Source organism: Geotrypetes seraphini, chromosome 13, assembly GCF_902459505.1.
Source record: "Geotrypetes seraphini chromosome 13, aGeoSer1.1, whole genome shotgun sequence".
Classification (NCBI taxonomy): domain Eukaryota; kingdom Metazoa; phylum Chordata; class Amphibia; order Gymnophiona; family Dermophiidae; genus Geotrypetes; species Geotrypetes seraphini.
The window spans coordinates 64,590,450-64,610,589 of record NC_047096.1 but is presented as its reverse complement, the minus strand read 5'-3'; the positions used below and the strand labels follow the sequence as shown (position 1 = coordinate 64,610,589).

Below are 20,140 nucleotides of genomic sequence, written 5' to 3'. Positions count from 1 at the left end.
TAAATCACAAAATTATGGATGGTTGCAGTTGAAGCAGGCCATTTAGGAGGAATCTTAAAAATCAATATAGCTTTCCGGTATTATGCTTTCAGGCGGACTTCCTGGGACACCAGGACGCTCAGTGGTATAAATTAATATCTGGATTTTTGAATAAGAAACCAAAGAATGGTCTTCGTGACATTTGGAGCACTGAGATAAAACAACAGATTACTGCGTCTCAATGGCCACGAATTTGGACTTGGAGGATGAAATGTACGGTGTCTGCATCTATTAGACAAACATGGCTTTTCTTGTTACATAGAGCTTTTTGGACCCCAGTTCGTTTACACAAAGTTAATAGTTCCAAGTCTAATAGATGCTGGCACTGTCATCTCAAAGCTGGGTCATTGGATCATTTATTATACTGTTGTCCCTTGATACTGAAATTTTGGAGATCTATTTGGGATCAAATTAATAATTTATTGGACAATCTAGTGGCATTATCATATGATACCATTTTATTTGGTACATTTATGAGAGCGAAGAGTCAACTATCTGTGAGAAATAACAAACTTCTTTTTATAATGACAGGGGTTACCATGCAGCTTATTTTAAAAAATTGGAAAAATTGGGATAGATTAAATTACACATTCTGGTGGGAATCCCTCTGTTATATTTTTAAAATGGAGCAGTTCATGGCCATTCAGCAGGGAAATTACAAGAAATTTATGGATGTTTGGGAACCATTAACTAAATACTGTAACAATTGATCTCTTTAGATGTCCCTTTAAACATACACATCCAAGGCAGGAGGTACGTTTTGGAATTGGTTTAAGGCAGGGATCTCAAAGTCCCTCCTTGAGGGCCGCAATCCAGTTGGGTTTTCAGGATTTCCCCAATGAATATGCATTGAAAGCAGTGCATACACATAGATCTCATGCATATTCATTGGGGAAATCCTGAAAACCCAACTGGATTGCGGCCCTCAAGGAGGGACTTTGAGACCCCTGGTTTAGGAGGTATGTTTTGATTGTTTTTGAAGGTATTTATTGATTAATAGGTGGAAGGGTGGGGGAAATCATTTTCTTTTTTTATAAATTTTTATAAGTTTAATGTACTTTAATTTTAATATTCTATGCAAGTGTATTAATTATTGTGCACATCTGTAGTTTAAAAATTGAATAAAGAATTTAAAAAAAACCGAAAAACCCAACAAAAAAAACAATGCTCACTTGGAAGGAGCCAATAAAACTCAAATTTATAGCCATCCTGAAGAATATCCAAGACCCAGCAATCAGAGATGATGACCATCCACTCCTCCAGGAAGGTCAAAAGTTGCCTTCCGATCTGCGGTGGACCGACTGAGGGCCTGGCGTCATAATTGCTTCTTTGGGATAGATGCAGAATGGTTCCCCGAAGACTGTGGATGTCGGGTTCCACCAAACTGTTTGGTTGACTGACAGGATCTGATCCGAGGAGCCCTCATAATACTGACAGAAACATCTGGAGGGACAAAGCTAGACTATCCCGGTCTTCGAGAGTACCGAGGTCTACTCTCTAGCAAGGACTTGGGTTTTCGGTCCTGCACACTGGCCATAAGGTTGTCCAGACCTTCACCAAACAGTAATTGCCCTTTAAAAGGAAGCTTACTGAGTGTCACCTTAGAGGATGAGTCACCGGACCACAACATCCTATGCGCGGAGATTGGTGATCTCTGAAGAGATCATACAATGTATCTGCCACATAATCAATGCCTGAAATTAAAAAGGGAAGATCCTATCAGGATCATGGACAAGTTTTGAGTTGCAAGCTCTGGCCACAAAGGAAGTAGCTGCCTTCAGCCCAAAGAGCTATTAGAGGACAAAATCAATCCTACGATCATGTGCATCCTTCACCAGAACTTTTCCCTCACTAGGGAGAGAAGTACACTTGGTAACTTGTGCCACCAAGGAATCCACCTTCGGGGACACAAAACACTGGTTAAACATGTATGTCATCATGTAGAGTTTAGACATGGCTCTAGCAACTCTCAGAGGCCCTTCAGACACCTTCCAGTGATCTGTGAGCATTTTTGCAATGTCCAGATGATCAGGGAAGTACAAAGACTGCGGCTTCATGCTACTCATGAGAGAGCATTCCACAGCTGCTGACTGCCCCACCTCCAATTTCAACTCCTGGAGGGATTCAGAAATTAAACCAATCAAGACAGAAGGCTTAAAGAGCCTCCGCACGGTGGGGTCCTCACCCAGATCTGGACTGTAGAGGTCTGTGAGCACAGCTACATCCCCTGCAGTGGTGGTGCCTGCCTGCATAGGCTCCTAAAAAACCTCCGTGCCCGCAACCCTGTCTCCCAGGTTCTAGCTTCGGCTCACTGGTTGCTGGTAGCCAAACATTGTGTCTTCAAGGGCCTGATGCTAGCATTCAAATCCTTGCACAACATGGCGCCGGGCTACATGACAGCTAAGCTTCATCCATACGTGCTGAACAGGTCCCTCCACTCCCAGGATGAAATATACCTCAAAACACCCTCTGGTTGTGCCCTTCAACTGCAAACCGCAAAATGACACTCCTACTCCCACTTCATACTAAGCCACTGAAATTGACTATCCCTGCAGATCAGATCCTTTGAAGGACTCCTCAACTTTAGGAAAGCAATAAAAACATATCTCTTCACCTAACTCCCCTGACCTTGACTGATGGATTACAAAAAAACGTATATTGGTACCAGATTCTGGTATGTGTCACGTAAGGAAAACTTGTATTGAAAAATCTTGCACAATAACTATAGCAAATCTAACCTGTAAACTGTCTATGTGTGTTAAGTTAGAATAAAACTTGTACTGGAAAACTTGCACTGTAAGAATAACTATGAAAATTGTAAACCTGTAAACTGTATATTATATATATTAGTATTAGACCCCTAATATGTGTCAAGTTAGGATAAAACTTGTATCGTAAACGTGTACTGAAATTATGGCAAATCCAGTGCAAATCATAACCACTAACCTACCTATAGATCTCCAATACATTTAAAAGCCTTTTCAAACTAACAAAAAATATATTCACAAGGAGACAATCGGTATCTTAACACTGAACTTGACAGCGAAACACTCTCAGACTACTTTACAGACAAAGGAGACAAAATACGTTCTCACCTTGACTCCGCTACACTACAGACTCAGTTCCCTCCTACAACTCAGACAAAACAACTAAAACCACAACTGGGACCCTAACTAACTTCAAAACTGTTTCCTGCGATGACATTGTTGAGATGCTAGACATAATTTGCCCTTCTGGCTCCAACCTGGACCCCTGTCCACCACGTCTCCTAGTGGGGGTTAAAAACACCTTTGTAGACTCCATCCTTCCTCTCATCAACACCTATCTACAAACGAGCATAGTGCCTGCAAACTGGAAGTTGGCGGTCATCAGACCGATTTTGAAAAAAAAAACACACTCAACCCTAACGTGTAACTTTAGACCTGTCTCCAACCTACCCTTCATCTCCAAGATCCTGGAAAAAAGTGTTATCCCAATTACATTCCTTCATTGACAAACAAAGCGCCCTATCCACCTTCTAATCAGGATTCAGGAAATTCCACAGTACTGAAACCGACATCCATGACTGCTGGAAATTCATGGACAAGGGTAATGATGTCCTTCTGGTGCTACTGGATTTCAGTGCGTCCTTTGACACTATTGACCATCTATTCCTCATTGAGTGGCTCTCTGAAATCGGAATCTGTGACATTGCACTATGATGGTTCTCCTCTTTCCTAAATAACAGATCCCAAAATGTTCTGCTCAACGACATGCTATCGAAACCGAAACTGATCAAATATGGTGTTCCGCAGGGGGCTCTGCTATCCCCTTTACTAATCAATCTCTACATTAGACCTGTCCTAGACATAACCCACAAATATCAAATATGGATTCACTCCTCCAAGGATGACATTCAACTTTACCTACCGTTAGGAGAAGTCCATGATACCCAGATTGCAAAACTCCTAACCTGGCTCTCGGAAATCAAAAATTAGATGTCGATCAACAAATTACAACTAAACATCTCCAAGACGGAACTCCTTTGGAACCACAAAGAATGCTGTGACCACGCCCGTCCCTCGCTGTGTTAGGCTCAACTATTATAACTGCAAAAGACCAAGTGTGCAGCCTAGGAATACTCCTAGATTGCAACTTATCGCTTTAGAACCATACCTCTCAGGTAGTATCTTCCTCATTTTACCACCTACAACAACTTTGAAAAATAAGGAACTACTTTTCAGAGTCTGACTTTGCCCAAGTACTCTGTGCCTTAGTACTCTCCCACATAGATTACTGCAATGCAATATTCAACAGTCTCACGGTGAAGAATGTATGATGTCTCCAGCATGTTCAAAATGTAGCAATCAGGCTTCTGAAAAACCTCCATGCCCGCGACCCTGTCTCTCAGGCTCTAGCGTCGGCTCACTGGCTGCCCGTAGCCAAATGTGTCTTCAGAGGCCTGATACTAGAGTTCAAATCCTTGCATGACATGGCGCCAGGCTATGTGATGACAGCTTCCTCCGTATGTGCTGAACCAGTCCTTCTGCTCCTAGGATGTACCCTTCAACTGCAAACCGCCAAGCTACAATCCTACTCCTACTTAATACCAAGCCAATGGAATCGACTGCCCCTGCAGATCAGATCCCTTGAAGGACTCCTCAGCTTTAGAAAAGCAATAAAAACATACCTCTTCACCTAAACCCCTGCCCTTGACCTTCACCTAAAGAAATATATACTGATACCAAAACCAGTATGTGACACATAAGAATAACTTGTAGTTTAAAATCATACACTGTAATTATCTGTGTGTCAAATTAGGATAAAACTTGTACTGAAAACCCTGCACTGTAAGGATAACTATGGCAAATTGTAACCAGTAAACTGTATATTATGTATATTAATATTAGACCCTAGTATGTATCAAGTTAGAATAAAAACTTGTTTCATAAACTTGGAACTGAAATTATGTATGTTCAACCTGTAACCCGTTCTGTACTCTTTGGGGAAAATGTGATAGAAAACAAATTAAATAAATAAACAAAGGCATGGTTAAGTCATCTTAATCATCCATGTCATCAGTCAGCAAGCATATCATCCTTCACCGACTTGTGGACTCTGGACTTTAGAGACCTGTGCCCTGGGAAGGAGAACCCCTGATGTCCGCAAGGATGCTAAAAGAGGCATATTTGGTGCCTTTTTCTTGACTAGATAAGCCTGGAAGAGCATGCTAATAAATTCTGGGGAGAAACCCTCATCTGGAGTAGCAGTTACCTCCTGGAAACTCTTTTTGGTGCTCTTAGATGTGTTTGCCTTCGACGCTGAATCACGGCTGATTTTCACCGGAGTCGAGGGCCAATTTTGACTTTTTGGCTTGGTTGTGGCTGAACTGGGCAGTGGGACCCCCCAAAGAGGTTGAGGGAACCAGGGCCAACGAAACCTTACCCCCCCCTATGCTGCATGATATGTGGAACATGGCTGCTCGCCAGACAATCATCCACCGCAAACGGGGCATGAATCCGAAGTATCCTGCTCTGGGGAGGCCATCTGAGTAGTTTTCTTGCAAAAACAAAGCTTGTAGAGGCAAAAAATAACTAAATTCAAATCAGAAAAATCCAAGATGGCCGCCATGAGAGCAATTTTCAAAAGAAAATAGCCTAGGAAAAAACACACACACCCCTCCCAAAAATGTTGCGATTATAGGGGTGAAGGGGATTAAGGCTAACTCCCAAACTCCCCATTTAGACACAACCCCCTAACCCCCATATACACACCAAATCGCTTTAACAGGCTGTCAGCTTTGTACTCACTGTGTCATGCTGTGCTGGAGCTGAAGTAAAAGAAGCTAAAACAACTTACAGGGAGATCCTCTGCCTCAACAAGCCTTGTAACCTGAACTGCTGATCTTCTGACTACCCCTCCAGCTCGACACCCCGGCTGGAGACTTACGCCACTTTTGGGACATACTGCACACATGACCAGGTGGAGGAACGCAGTTGGCTCCAATCCCTGACAAACCTCCATGGAAGTCACACAGCCTGCACTGAAACCAACTAGTAGATGAACCTGGGGTAAGCCAGCTCCCAAAGGAATGGTCCCTGAGCCCTGATCTGAAGTGCAGGCTGTCCAGGAGAAGCACTGCCAAGCAGCCAGGGGTAACCTCTACAGCAAAAGGACACAAAGAAGTGTAAAAACTGAATAGGAGACTAGCTCCTACTGCCGCAGTTGTAGGAAAGCAATTGGAGAGTAGACCAGAAGGCAGCTGTCCTGAGGTAAGAGGGGTCTAAAAAAGTAAGTAAATGAGGCTCCCTACAAGCAGTCTAATGAAATGAGATGTATAACCACTTGTCCAGGAATAGTGTGAGATTGTACAAGAAACAAAATTGACAGTTTTATGCAAGCAACTTGCTGGTTGGGATACAAGACCAAGTGGCGTACCAAGGGGGGGGGGGCGGGAGGGGGGAGGACCGCCCCGGGTGCACGCTCCAAGGGGGTGCACAGCCAGCCGGATCCGGAACCTCCCACACTGCTTCAAACCGCACTTCAGCGTGGCTGCCCTACTTAGAGCAGAGTCGGCAGCTGCGCTTAAGTAAAAAGGTCCCGCAATGACTGGGAAGAGGTCAGTGACGTCGGGGGGGGAGGGGGGAGACCGGCAGCTGAAAGGGTGACAAAGGGGGGTCAGAGTGCTATGGAAACACGGTAAAGGGTGACAAAGGGGGGTCAGGGTGCTTTGGAAACACGGTAAAGGGTGACAAAGGGGGGGTCAGGGTGCTATGGAAACACGGTAAAGGGTGACAAAGGGGGGTCAGGGTGCTATGGAAACACGGTAAAGGGTGATAAAGGGGGGTCAGGGTGCTATGGAAACATGGTAAAGGGTGACAAAGGGGGGTCAGGGTGCTATGGAAACACGGTAAAGGGTGACAAAGGGGGGTCAGGGTGCTTTGGAAACACGGTAAAGGGTGACAAAGGGGGGTCAGGGTGCTATGGAAACACGGTAAAGGGTGACAAAGGGGGGTCAGGGTGCTATGGAAACACGGTAAAGGGTGATAAAGGGGGGTCAGGGTGCTATGGAAACATGGTAAAGGGTGACAAAGGGGGGTCAGGGTGATATGGAGTCATGCTGAAGGGTGACAAAGGGGGTCAGGGTGGTATGGATGTGTGGTGGAGGGAGAGAAAGGGGCAGATGCTAAAGGAATTGCAGGGAAAGAGACATAAGGGGGAACGATACTGCATGGAATTGGGTTGTAGGGAGCGAAAGGGGGCAGATGCTGATGGAAGTGGGGGGAAAGAGAGAGAAGGGGCAGATGATAGAAGTGGGGAGAAGGGGCAGATGATGGAACTGAGGAGAGAGAAGAGGGCAGATGATGGAAGGAGGGGGGAAAGAGAGAGAAGGGGCAGATGATGGAAGGAGGGCAGATGATGGAAGGAGGGGATAAATAAAAGGAGGGCACGTGATGGGGGCACATGATGAGGGAAATACTAGAGGGGGTGAGGGAAAGAGGTGGCGAGCTGTAGGTAGACAGTAAAAGAGGAAATTGATAAGAGGGTAGTAAGAACGTAATCTAGATGGACGCAGAAAATAAATTTAAAAGGAAAATGAGGGAAGAAAGGGATTACAGAAGAGAGGTGTGGGAGAGGGAAGGAGATGAGAGAGATGCCAGACCAATGGGGGTGAAAGGAGAGATGGAAGGGGCATTGAAGGAAAGAAGATGCCATATAGGGGCATAGAGATGGCAGACAGTGGATGGAAGGAAGAGAGTAACAAGAAGATGAGGAATGCAGAAACCAGAGAAGACAAAGGTAGAAAAAAATTTTCTATTTATTTATTGCTTTAGGAGACATGTGTCACTGTTTGTGTGGTGTTGCATTGTATGCAGAGTCCAGCTTCCTTCTGGTTCAATTTAACCTTTGTCTATGTATTTCTATTTTATCCCCCCTTTTACAAAACTGTGGAGCGTATTTTAGCGCCAGCCGTGGTGGTAGCAGCTCTGATGCCCAGAATTCTATGAGTGTCAGAGCTGTTACCACTGTGGCTAAAATCCACACTACAGTTTTGTAAAAGGGGGAGGGGTTAGTTTGTGATTACATATTCCATACTAGGCAAAGGTGTTTTCTGTGTTCTGTGTGTTCGAAAGACATGGTTTTCTGTTAGGATTGACAGTGTAGGATTGATCTGTACTAGTCTGGCTTGTTTAGTTTTACAATGGGTGTATTGATGTTGTACTGCTCACTGCATATGTAAGATGCTGCCTTTTCCTAGGTACTCATGTGTGACGTGTGGATTGTTACTAAAAATTATGTTTTTCGTACAGGTGGGTGGGAGGCAAAAAATGATGGGCCCCGGGTGTCACATATGCTAGGTACGCCACTGACAAGACCCTAGCATTCAGGACTGCTAAACACATTGCACTAGAATTCAGGTTAAGATTTCAAAGCATAGGATCCAATACTATAATACAACCTTAAATATTAATATCATGTTTTTAAAGGCTTCATTTTTCATAAATACAGATTATAACCAGAAAAGTGTATTTTAGTTCTTAAAAACAATTATATTATGGGGGCTATTGTATGACATATTTTGCCCAGCCGTTGCTGGATTTGTGGTTTTGTTATAATTTTGTTCTTGATGACCAAAAAGTTTATACCTTGTCCTATTTGTCAATACAAATTGTTTGAACAGTAAAAATGAAACTCAATTAAAAGCATCATTTTAGCAAAAATAAAATAAAATAAAACCAGGTAAGCAAAAATGGTTGTAAGTTGAGGGCCTGTACTTTAATTGCACAAGGGAATTCAAGCCTAAGAAATCTGTTTCGTCAGAATATGATACAATGAACACGTGAGGAGGGGGGGGGGCTGGTAGGGAATTTACCTTTTTCATTTAACTTGCCATAAATGTACTGACGATTGGCTTTCGGGCCATTAGTCATCATGGCTCCTGTGGAAAGATGAGAGTAATATTATGGCTTAGGTGTATAGCACCATTAGCATTGCCAAACATTGCATATTTTATACATAACTACAAATCACCAAGGGCTCTTCAGAGTCAGTGTATCCGCCGGAATGATATTAAAGACCCAACAGTTAAGCAAATGCTCTCTCCGACTATTTCGGTATAAAATACCTTATTTACCATTTATAACCGCAATTTATTTTTTGTTAAAACTTAATTATGCAAACTTAATATTTTTAAGTAATTTTAATTAAAAAAAAATAAAATAAATTCGACACCCCCCCCCCCCCCTAGCAACTCAGCAAGAATTTAAAAAAACGAAACATGAGACCACGCACGAAGCATTAGAGGCGGCGCGCATTGCTGGGGCCTTGCTCTAACCTCCGAAGAGGAGCACCGTCAGAAGAAGGCCCAGCCCCGCTAGGGGCCGCATGGGGAGGGTGTTCAGAAACCGCTGGCCTCCTTCTTTCCCCGCTAGCTTCAAACACCTTTGTCCCCGTTTCAACGGCTCCGGCACGAGCACTAGGACAATGCATGAGGCGGCGCACGCGACGCCCCTTTGCCTTCGGCTAGTTTTAATATGCCACAGGCAGAGGCTGAAGTTCTCATTTTATGTACACGAGTATGGCTTGTTTACTTGTTTGTTCATGTTAAGGATGGTCTAAGGCAGTGATTCCCAACCCTGTCCTGGAGGAACACCAGGCCAATCGGGTTTTCAGGCTAGCCCTAATGAATATGCATGAGAGAGATTTGCATATGATGGAAGTGATAGGCATGCAAATTTGCTTCATGCATATTCATTAGGGCTAGCCTGAAAACCCAATTGGCCTGGTGTTCCTCCAGGACAGGGTTGGGAACCACTGGTCTAAGGCAGGGGTCTCAAAGTCCCTACTTGAGGACTGCAATCCAGTCGGGTTTTCAGGATTTCCCCAATGAATATGCATGAGATCTATGTGCATGCACTGCTTTCAATGCATATAAATTGGGGAAATCCTGAAAACCAGACTGGATTGCGGCCCTCGAAGAGGGACTTTGAGATCCCTGGTCTAAGGTGACGAAGTTTCTCACACCTTCCTCATGATAAAGGAGACCTTGTGATAGAGGAAAAATTTGGGTAGATTTTTACTATTTATTATTGTCATTATTACTGTGTTTATTTATAATTAGGCCAAACTCCTAGTCGCCTCATAATATGTGGCTTTAGGGGAACACGAAGCCAAAGGAGGAGCATCTAATAATGAGAAGCGCACACAATGAGCAGTATACGGTATGTTAACAGATGAAAAGGAAGGAAGGAGAGCAATGGCAAGGATTTTGAATAATGATCAAAATTTTATTGGCAACCAGTGAAGTTGAGAGGTCAAACGAAAGGCAAGAGTCAATAACAGATATCGGAATGAGTTAAATTGTAGTTGGACTATTGAAAGTATTAGGACAAGAAAGAGTTGCGAAAGAGGGCCAATTATCCAGCAGGTAGTTAGTTGTTTTAGATCAGTGGTCTCAAACTCGCGGCTCGCCAGGTACTATTTTGCGGCCCTCGGTATGTTTATCATAATCACAAAAGTAAAATAAAACAGTTTCTTGATCATATGTCTCTTTAGCTATAAATTACAATATTATTATTAAGACTTAGCTAAAAGGAAAGATTTATAAACTATAAAGAGTTTTATCTCATGCAAAATTGTCATTTATTTAATAAGACATTAACTATTTTTTTTCTGAGGCCCTCCAAGTACCTACAAATTCAAAATGTGGCCCTGAAAAGGGTTTGAGGTTGAGAAGACCACTGTTTTAGATGGCTTTAAGACCAGTTTGAGATCAGAAGAATGTCATCTATGTAAAACAGTGTTCTTCAACCTTTTTACACCTATGGACCGGCGGAAATAAAATAATTATTTTGTAGACTGACAGCAGTCTGCGGACTGGCAGTTAAAGAACACTGGGCTAAGTCGTGGGCCAGACCCTGCCCATCTCCACCCAATCTCTGCCCCGGACCCTGCCCCCATAATAGTACTAATTATAACACCATTTTTTCCATTCATTTTTCATATATATATATATATATATATATACACACACACATACACAATATAATCGAATTAACAACACATAATGGTTAACCACAAAATTAAACTACACAAAGCACACTGTATGCTTCTCAATATTCATTCCTACCAGAACACAGACAACCCCATGCAAATACAGGACCAAAAACTAAAAGTTCTAATATATATAAACAAACCCTAAAATGCAAGACTGCATGCAGTACAACCCCAGAGGAAAAGAAACAAATATATTTCTTCTTGAACAGACAGCAGATGTAAATTAATCACTAAATTCAAAAATAAAATCATTCCCCCTACTGTTGTTGTCTCCCATCCTCCATGCTGTGCCCTGCCTTCTGGCCTGCTCTCACCTGGCCATTTTATGCCCCCCCCCCAACCCCGGCATTGTCTTCGGGCCGGCTCTCTCTTCCACAGTGCTGCAGTGCACAAAGCTGTGGGCAGTGGCTCCTCACGCCTTATCTGGAAGCCTTCCCTCTGACATTGCGATGTCAGAGAGAAGGCTTCCGGTTCAGGCGCAGGACGCGTGTAGGAGCCTCTGCCCACGGCTTTGTGCACTGCAGCACTGTGGAAGAGGGAGCCGGCCCGAAGACAACTCCGCATCGATAGCACCGTGAACCAGTGGCTGAAGAACACTGTCTGTGGCCCAATGCACATGCTGGCCCTGTGGACCGGCAGGAAATTTCTGTGGACAGCACCGGTCCACGGACCGGCTGTTGAAGAACACTGATGTAAAATGAACCCCTGACATTAAAATCTTGAATCAGTGTAGCAAAAGGACATAGATAGGGTTACTATATTTGTGAAGACAAAAAAAGCCCTTGCCCACCACCCATTTCCTCGGTCCCCGTTCCCATCCTAATCTGTATCCTTTTAATGCTTCTCTCTCTCCCTTCCTCCAACCCTCCTCCCCCACAAGTTCTCTCTCTCCTTCCAGCCTAGAGTTACCACGTTTCCTTAAGCTTAGGGTTACCAGACATCTGGGAAAACCCAAACATGCCTTCTTTTTAGAGGACTGTCTGGGTACCTGGATGGACTTTCCAAAACCCGGTAGTTTGGCTGAGTTTTGGAAAGCCCCAACCTCCAGCCACGTCTGGAGAGCTTATGAGCATGCTTAGATGATGTCAACATATATCTGAGCATGCTCACTTTGCAGGGTCTGGTGATTTGCGTCCATTTGTCCTCTTTTAGCCCAATGTCTCCATCCCCTTTGCTGGAGATCCCTGATACTTCAAAATGCATATCTGGGATGGATTTCTGATTTTCACAGATGTCCCTTAGTCTTGCCACCCTCAATTCTTTCAGGTCCCTAGCTCTCCCCCTTCCCTGTGAATATATGAATTAAACTCAGCAATCACTATCCCTCTCATAGCAAACTTCAGACTTTCAAGTATTAAACTTTGCTTTGATTGTGATGTGTAATGTATGTGTGTGATGTATAATTAGAGCAAGTTTCAAAATAATTTTCCCAAGTGAATAGCTGTTTGAAAATTCTCCATTCTTCATCCAGGTAACAGAATATTGTGATGGTTCTTTTGAGTCTGCCTGGCTGAGAGGGCCTCAGTATCTTTGCAGCTGCTTTTTGTCACACCTTCAAAGTTGCTGTCCTAGGCAGCCACCTAGTTTTGCCTAATGGTTAAAACAGCTCTACGTTACTTACATAGTTTGGCATCAAACTTCAGTTTTGTCCTGTTCTTCATTTTCACTCTGGAATATCATTCTGAGTACAGAGTCTAGTGAAACCTGAACTAAGAAAGACTACAACTAAAATCATCAGTCTGTAACATATGAAAGTCTGAGACAAACTAAAAGTGAAAATCTTTACATTACACACATTCTGGATTTTCAGCTATTGCTAAGATTTAACCACTGAACCACTTAGACAAACTAAAAATGAAAATGTATGTAAAATCCAGACATCTGGATAAACCAACAACTATTTTAGTATTGTGGAAATCTATAGATGTATACATAGAAATATCTTGCATTACATGTGGGTGCCACAGTACTACTTAATGGAGCAATTTTGAGTATCTAAAAAACTACCCCTCATAATAAAGATAGGCTTTCAGTAATTTAGAGGAGTTGTTACTAAGTTGTGGTAAGATATATTATTTTTAGTCAATCTTTGATTTTTAAGTTTTCTCAACTTTGGAATGATCTTCCATTTCTTTTAAGGAGTTCTGGTTCGCTTCAATTTTTTTGTAAATTTTTAAAAAAACACTTTATTTGTTAAACATTTTGAAAATTAATTTTTCTGAAATTCAGCCTCTATTTCTTATGGGTTTTATCTGTTAAGTTAATTATTGTAAACCTAGTCGAGCTTTCTTAGAATGATGACTCGGTATATACAATAAAGCCAAGCCTAAGATTAGATATATTATTTTACTGAAACTAAATCTATCCTTGGTTGCATCTCGGTATTGCAGGTTAGTGACTTGTAAATGTATTTTTGCACTGTTGGAGCCTGGAACAGAGGCTAGAGTACTGTTTAAGTTTGGTTGCATCAGTTTTAAAGTACTGTTTGGTATGGCTCCTAATTACTTGTCTCTGTGTTTTGAAAGATATAAACCTAAAAAAATAACTCGAGGGCAATATTTATTTGTTTTCCCGATTATTAAGCCTTGTCGTTACAAGAGATTCTTTCTTTGATAAATTGCTTGGTTTTCAGACAGGTAAAATGGATTCATGGCCCATTCATACATGTCCTTTAGGAAACTATTGAAAATTGATTTATTCAAAAAGTTTGTAAATTGATTTTTCAGAATATGGATTGGAAATTTGCACATTGATTTTACAGTTGTACTTTTTAAGGAATATCTATCTATTTTCATGAATGCATTTTATTCCATTATTGTATAATTTTAGTTGTTTTTAGATTTTGTACTTTTATTCACTGTTTGTATATTTTTAGTACTGTATGTGAACCGCTTAGAACTATGTGGTAGGGCGGTTTATAAAAAATAAAATTATTATTATTATTATTTTTGGCCACAGCAATGCAAAAATAATGGGTCTCACTATATTTTAAGCACTGGTGTAGAATAAAATAAACCTCCTACTCCCAGGATCCCCCAACTCAAAAAGACTCCATCCCTGAAACTCCCAATCCATCAGATCCCCACTGCAGAAATCCATTCTCCAAACAGCCCCACCCACAATTTTCTGATTGATTAAACCCATACCTAATCCCCACCTCAGCAGTATCGGAGTCACTCTGGTGGCTGGTAGATGATACCAAAATCTGCAAAAGAGTAGACATCCCGGATGGTGTGAATAACATGAGGAAAGACCTAGCGAAGCTTGAAGAATGTACTGAAATTTGGCAGCTAAAATTTAATGTCCCCATTATTATTCAACATCTACATCAGACCGGCCCTTCAAATTGTGAAGAGGCACGGAATCTACATCCATTCCTTCATGGATGATATACAATTCTACATCCCACTGGGCAAAGCACGGGTCACACAACTTGAGACTCTGCAGACCTGCCTTGTGGAGATTAAAGCATGGATGACATCCAAAAACTCCAACTGAACCCATCTAAAACTGAACTATTATGGATTCGCCGAGAGACATACTCACTTCTCACCCATACGTCTCCTGGAACAACACCATTCTGGAACCCAAAGACCAAGTGTCAGCTTGGGCATTACACTGGATGCTGGTCTGATTTATCAGCCCAAATCTCCAAGGTAGTATCTGCTTCCTTCTACCTACGACAACTTAGACCCATCTGCCGTTACTTCTCTGAAACAGACTTCACCCTGCTGTTATATGCCTTTGTACTGTCTCACTTGGACTATTGCAATGGTCTCTATATAGGTCTACTAGCCAAAGAGCAACACCAACTACAGAGAGTCCAGAATGCAGCAGTGAGACCCATAAGAACATAAGCAATGCCTCTGCTGGGTCAGACCTGAGGTCCATCATGCCCAGCAGTCCGTTCACGCGGTGGCCCAACAGGTCCAGGACCTGTGCAGTAATCATCTATCTATACCCTTCTATCCCCTTTTCCAGCAGGAAATTGTCCAATCCTTTCTTGAACCCCAATACCGTACTCTGCCCTATGACGCCCTCTGGAAGTGCATTCCAGGTGTCCACCACACGTTGGGTAAAGAAGAACTTCCTAGCATTTGTTCTGAATCTGTCCCCTTTCAACTTTTCCGAATGCCCTCTTGTTCTTTTATTTTTTGAAAGTTTGAAGAATCTGTCCCTCTCTACTCTCTCTATGCCCTTCATGATCTTGTAAGTCTCTATCATATCCCCTCTAAGTCTCCTCTTCTCCAGGGAAAAGAGTCCCAGTTTCTCCAATCTCTTAGCGTATAAAAGGTTTTCCATACCTTTTATTAGACGTGTCGCTCTCCTCTGAATCCTCTCGAGTAACGCCATATCCTTCTTAAAGTACGGTGACCAATATTGGACGCAGTACTCCAGATGTGGACACACCATTGCCCGATACAACGGCAGGATAACTTATTTCGTTCTGGTAGTAATACCCTTCTTGATTATACCTAGCATTCTATTCGCTCTCTTAGCGGCCGCTGCGCACTGTGCCGTCGGCTTCAATGTCATGTCCACCATTACCCCCAAGTCCCTTTCTTGGGTACTCTCATTCAATAACATCCCTCCCATCGTATAGTTGTACCTCGGGTTTCTGCTTCCCACATGTAATACTTTACATTTCTCAACATTAAACTTCATCTGCCCTTTTGACCACATCTCCACGGCACTGAACCAAGCCCATTGGCTTTCAATACACCAACACTCCATCTTCAAACAATTAATGTTAGCCTTTAAACACTTCCATGGCATGACCCCCCAACTACGTAGCAAGAAAGCTCCCCATCTACCACCCTCGGCGGCCCCTCTAATCACAACTTGACATCAGGCTGTCCAACCCTCCAGCAAACCGCGTCCACCTGCAAACAGCTCAGAAGTGATCATACTCCTGCAGCATTCCTAAACTATGAAACCAACTCCTTTCTGCCATCAGGGAAATTGAAAACCTACTGCACTTCCGGAAGGCAATAAAGATGCTACTGTTCAGGAACCAGTTCGCTCCTGGTCTCAAACTTTGACCAGGACCCAGCACACCGTAATTCAGGGCGCCTGAATCTGTCAGCCATTGCTGTGCTTTTATCTATTACAACCATATAGATACTGTTCTGAGACTTTATATAGCTTGTATACTCAGATTCTCTAAGCATGTGTGTTCTCAATTTCCCTATTATCACCCCCAGTCAGAAGTAAGACATTGATATATGCATCACCACTAACATTTTCAATGTCTGTTATGTCCTTTTTTTCTTATAAACTCTTCTAGGGCTTCAGACATGCCATCAGGTGCCAAACATTTCTATGGTCACCGATCAAACTTTCGGCTATGGCTTCCTCACTAGCCCCAATTTCCCCATAGCATATGTGTTATTGAATTCTGTCTCAGTTTTCTGTAACATGTGTTATTGATCCTGAAAACTTCAGTGTATGTATCCTTGTAACCCGTTCTGGGCTCCTGGGAAGGATAGGCTATAAAACTACCTAAATAAATAAATGTGGGTGATGGATGGGCTGAAGAAAAGATGAGGACAGGGAGAAGAACTGTGTAGGGTTCACAGAGCAGAGGGGCTGAGAAAAGGGTTCTGAGAAGAAAGAGGATCAGGTTGGAGGGATGGAAATAGCAGGAGAGGTAAAACCAGGAAGAAAAAAAAAAATCAAGAACAAGCAAAGAAAAGATACTTATCAGATTTTTGGAGGCATGATTCAAATCTATCAGCTGCTCCCCACAACTCAGCGAGCCCAAGAATCACTGGGTAGGAATAAGAACATAAGAAGTTGCCTCGGCTGAGTCAGACCAGAGGTCTGCTCCCGCGGCGGCCCATCAGGTCTATGACTTGTAAGGTGATCCTTTGTCTAAAACCCTTCAATCCCCTTTATCCTTCTATCTATACCCTTTCATAATCCTATCTCTACCTCTACCTATATCCCTAAATGCCCACATCCTTCAGCAATTTATCCAATCAAATAATTTCCTAGCATTGGTTCTTTCAATTTCACCGAGTGTCCTAATGGAGATGGGTCAGTTTTGGGTATCTGCTCTTTTCTTCCAATCTTGCAGTCACAGGGATAAATAGAGTATTTCATTAAAAGGATGGGAAAAGGGAACAATGTTTTGGAAGCATAACTCCGTGAGCTGGAACTCTGCTTTTTAAAATTTACTTTCTCTTGCAGCTCTGGTATTGAGGGACTATGGCCAGAAATTGAACTGAAGGGAAATGGAGAGAAGCACTGTTTCAATTCCTCACAAAAATTTTAAGCTGGCCATGGTGGTAGCAGTTCTGACACATATAAGCGATGGAGCTGTTACCACAATGGCTGGCGCTAAAAACCATGCTATGGCTTTGGAAAAGGGGGGGGGGGATTAATGGTAAAATTTGTTGGAGATGTAGACAGGCACTGGAATAATGAGAGAAACTTTGAGTTAGAAATTTGTTTTCTAATAACTGTAAATTTTTATTAAGACAAAAAATTAATGTGATCAAAGAACAGTATGGTGTGGAAAGAGTATCAATTTCAAAGACAAATCATGCTTAATAATCACTTCAAATGCTGCTCATCATGCAGCTAGCCTGAGTACAATGCCTTGAATTTGTTGTGAGTATTGGATAAAAGTTCGTGAACAGCTCTATTGCCTTCCTGTTGAGGTTGTCACTGAAGCTTGAACCATAAAAATATATTCCTATGAAACCCACGTAGTATCTTTTTTAATGGGCCAATGAAAGGATCAAGCAGGGCCTTGTGATGCAAAAAGTTAATGAAGGCATCATTGTGTTCTGTGGAGATATCAGAGATATTTCCAATCCAGCATGACATACATTCAAACAGCATATTAGCCAGGCTGCCTCACTGCAACTCTCTCACCTTCCTGAAAATTGCCCCATCTCCAAAACTACCCTCACAATGTTCCAACCAGCATGCAAACTTGCCCTACCTTTAAAAACTAATACCTTTAAAAACTAATACCATGCCCAGCCTAAGTTTATTTTTAAGTTTAAAAGCTGCGGCGGCGGCTCCTCTCACAAGCCGCACCTGCGTCGGAGAAGGCTTCCGACGTATGCGGCGATCATGAGAGGAGCTGCCGCGACACCTTTAAACTTAAAAATAAACTCAGCAAGGGACTAAGGGAGCTGGCCAGACCGCGGGAAGGGGAGGGGGGGGGGGGGGCGGCAGCGGCGGCAAGGGACTAAGGGAGCAGGCCAGACCATGGGAAGGGAAGGGGGTAGGGGAAAATGCTGCTGCTGATGCACAGGGAGGTGGAGGGGGAGGGAAATAATGCTGCTGCTATTGCACAGAGAAGTGGAGGGGGGGAAATACTGCTGCTGCTGTTGCACAGAGAAGTGGGTGGGGGAGGGAAATGCTGCTGCACAGGGAAATGGAGGGGGAGGAAATGCTGCTGTGGCTGCTGCACAGGAAAGTGGGGGGGGGAGGGAAATGCTGTTGCTACTGCACAGGGAACAGGTGGGGGAGGGAAATGCTGTTGCACAGGGAAATGGAGGGGGAGGGAATGCTGCTGCACAGGGAAGTAGGTTGGGGGGAAATGCTGCTGCACAGGGAAATGGAGGGGGAGGGAATGCTGCTGTGGGTGCTGCACAGGGAAGTGTGGGCGGGGGAGAATGCTGCTGCATAGGGGGCAGGGAGAGAGACAGATAGAAAGAAAGACACAGCAGGAGGGAGGGAGAAAGAAAGAAGGAGGACAGATTGAGACAATCTGTCCTATTCACTTCCATTGCTTTCATTGCTTTCAATGGAAGCAAAACCCGGATGTCTCAATCCATCCTTTTTCTGGAGCCATATGGTATGCCTGTGGGAATATTCAAGTTGCAACTCCAAAATTGATTCAGATTTTTTTTTTTACTAAAACATAAGGAGAGAAACATGTATTCTAGAGGGAGCAGAAAACAAGGTTTGTTTGTTTTCCCTCCCCCCAATAAATGTGCACCCCACTCCCCTGCATCCTGAATCGGGAGAACCCTGGAAGATAAGAGGGTGAGTTGCATGCACTTCTCTGTATGGGATTTTCTCTATGAATGACAAGTTGTCCTAGACATTAACATGTTTCGCGCCGATTCCACATAACTGTTACAGTTTACTCGTGTTCTTTATCAACGTTCAGAAGGAGAACTGCCGCCTGTCCCTTTAAGAACTGCAGGCTCGTGTCTGATGTCAGCACGCTGTTTCCCTGCGCATTGAGCTGTGGAACGGGTAGGGGAAGAGCGCTGGAGCTGGAATCTCCCGCCTTTAGAGTGAATCCTGGGCGAGTGTGCGGCAAGGAAGAGCACGTGGAGCAGTGAGCAGCAGCGATGGCAGGTAAGCAACCCCGGCGGCTTTTATACGCGACGCCCGGGGGGGAGCGAGTGCCCTCGTACTCTCTAGTCCTGCACTGGAGGGTAATGAACTCTTTCAGTGCTGACTTAAAAGGAGCGTCGCGTGGTCTCCAGAAACCCCCTGTCGCAGGGTTTAATGCTAATGCGGAATTTGAGGTGCTGAAGAAGGGATAAATAAGGGCCTTTAAGGGCTACAGTTAATTTCTTTAAAAGATGCTTATAACAACTTAAATAGTGGTGTTGTGTTGGAAGGAGGTTTTCGTGTGTGCAATCTGGGTTGTCCTGAAAACTCCCTTTTTTTGAATGCAACCTTTATCCGCATACCTATTGAGCATAATGGGGGGCTCTGATAGCGATGCCCAGCATTAGTAACGTTTTGAAAGGAGGTTTCTTGTACTTTTCTCAGGAGAACAAAATTCTTCCAGCGGTATCACGCAGCGAGTGTATTTTTTTCAAATGCCGACGTAGGGTTGGAAACGTTAACTACAGTAGTGACAAATCAACACTGAGGCAATTGTGTTCAATATAATGCTCACGAAACAGTAAAAAAAAAATTTTTTTATATATATATATAATGGTCTCTTATTCTTGTATGCTAATATACTTCAGTTTGTACTCTATTTCTATCTTTGCCACCTGTTTTTATTTTTTTTTTTTCCGACGGAAAAGGTTTATCAGATCCCTATGTCAGCTTATCTATCGTTCTTCCTGTCCCCATT

At 43.1% G+C, this 20,140-nt stretch overlaps 2 protein-coding genes across 11 annotated transcripts in view; one reads left to right on the top strand and one right to left on the bottom strand.

Annotated features, from left to right (window-relative positions):
- The window catches only part of ZPBP2 (zona pellucida binding protein 2), a 99,902-nt gene extending 90,212 nt beyond the window's left edge, over positions 1-9,690 (bottom strand). The window contains exons 1-2 of one of the 8 annotated variants that reach the window (XM_033917405.1): positions 9,612-9,690; positions 8,894-8,959 (exon numbers count right to left, since the gene is read on the bottom strand). In XM_033917405.1, coding sequence (XP_033773296.1) covers positions 8,894-8,954 — 61 coding nt within the window. In that variant the 5' untranslated portion in view covers positions 8,955-8,959; positions 9,612-9,690. The other 7 variants (XM_033917411.1, XM_033917410.1, XM_033917409.1 and 4 more) reach the window with 7 other exon arrangements.
- Positions 9,691-19,230: 9,540 nt separating this feature from the next.
- IKZF3 (IKAROS family zinc finger 3) overlaps positions 19,231-20,140 on the top strand; it is a 117,665-nt gene continuing 116,755 nt past the window's right edge. The window contains exon 1 of one of the 3 annotated variants that reach the window (XM_033917392.1): positions 19,231-19,404. In XM_033917392.1, coding sequence (XP_033773283.1) covers positions 19,398-19,404 — 7 coding nt within the window. In that variant the 5' untranslated portion in view covers positions 19,231-19,397. Of the gene's footprint in view, positions 19,405-19,535; positions 19,578-20,140 lie in introns of those variants that run through there. The other 2 variants (XM_033917391.1, XM_033917393.1) reach the window with 2 other exon arrangements.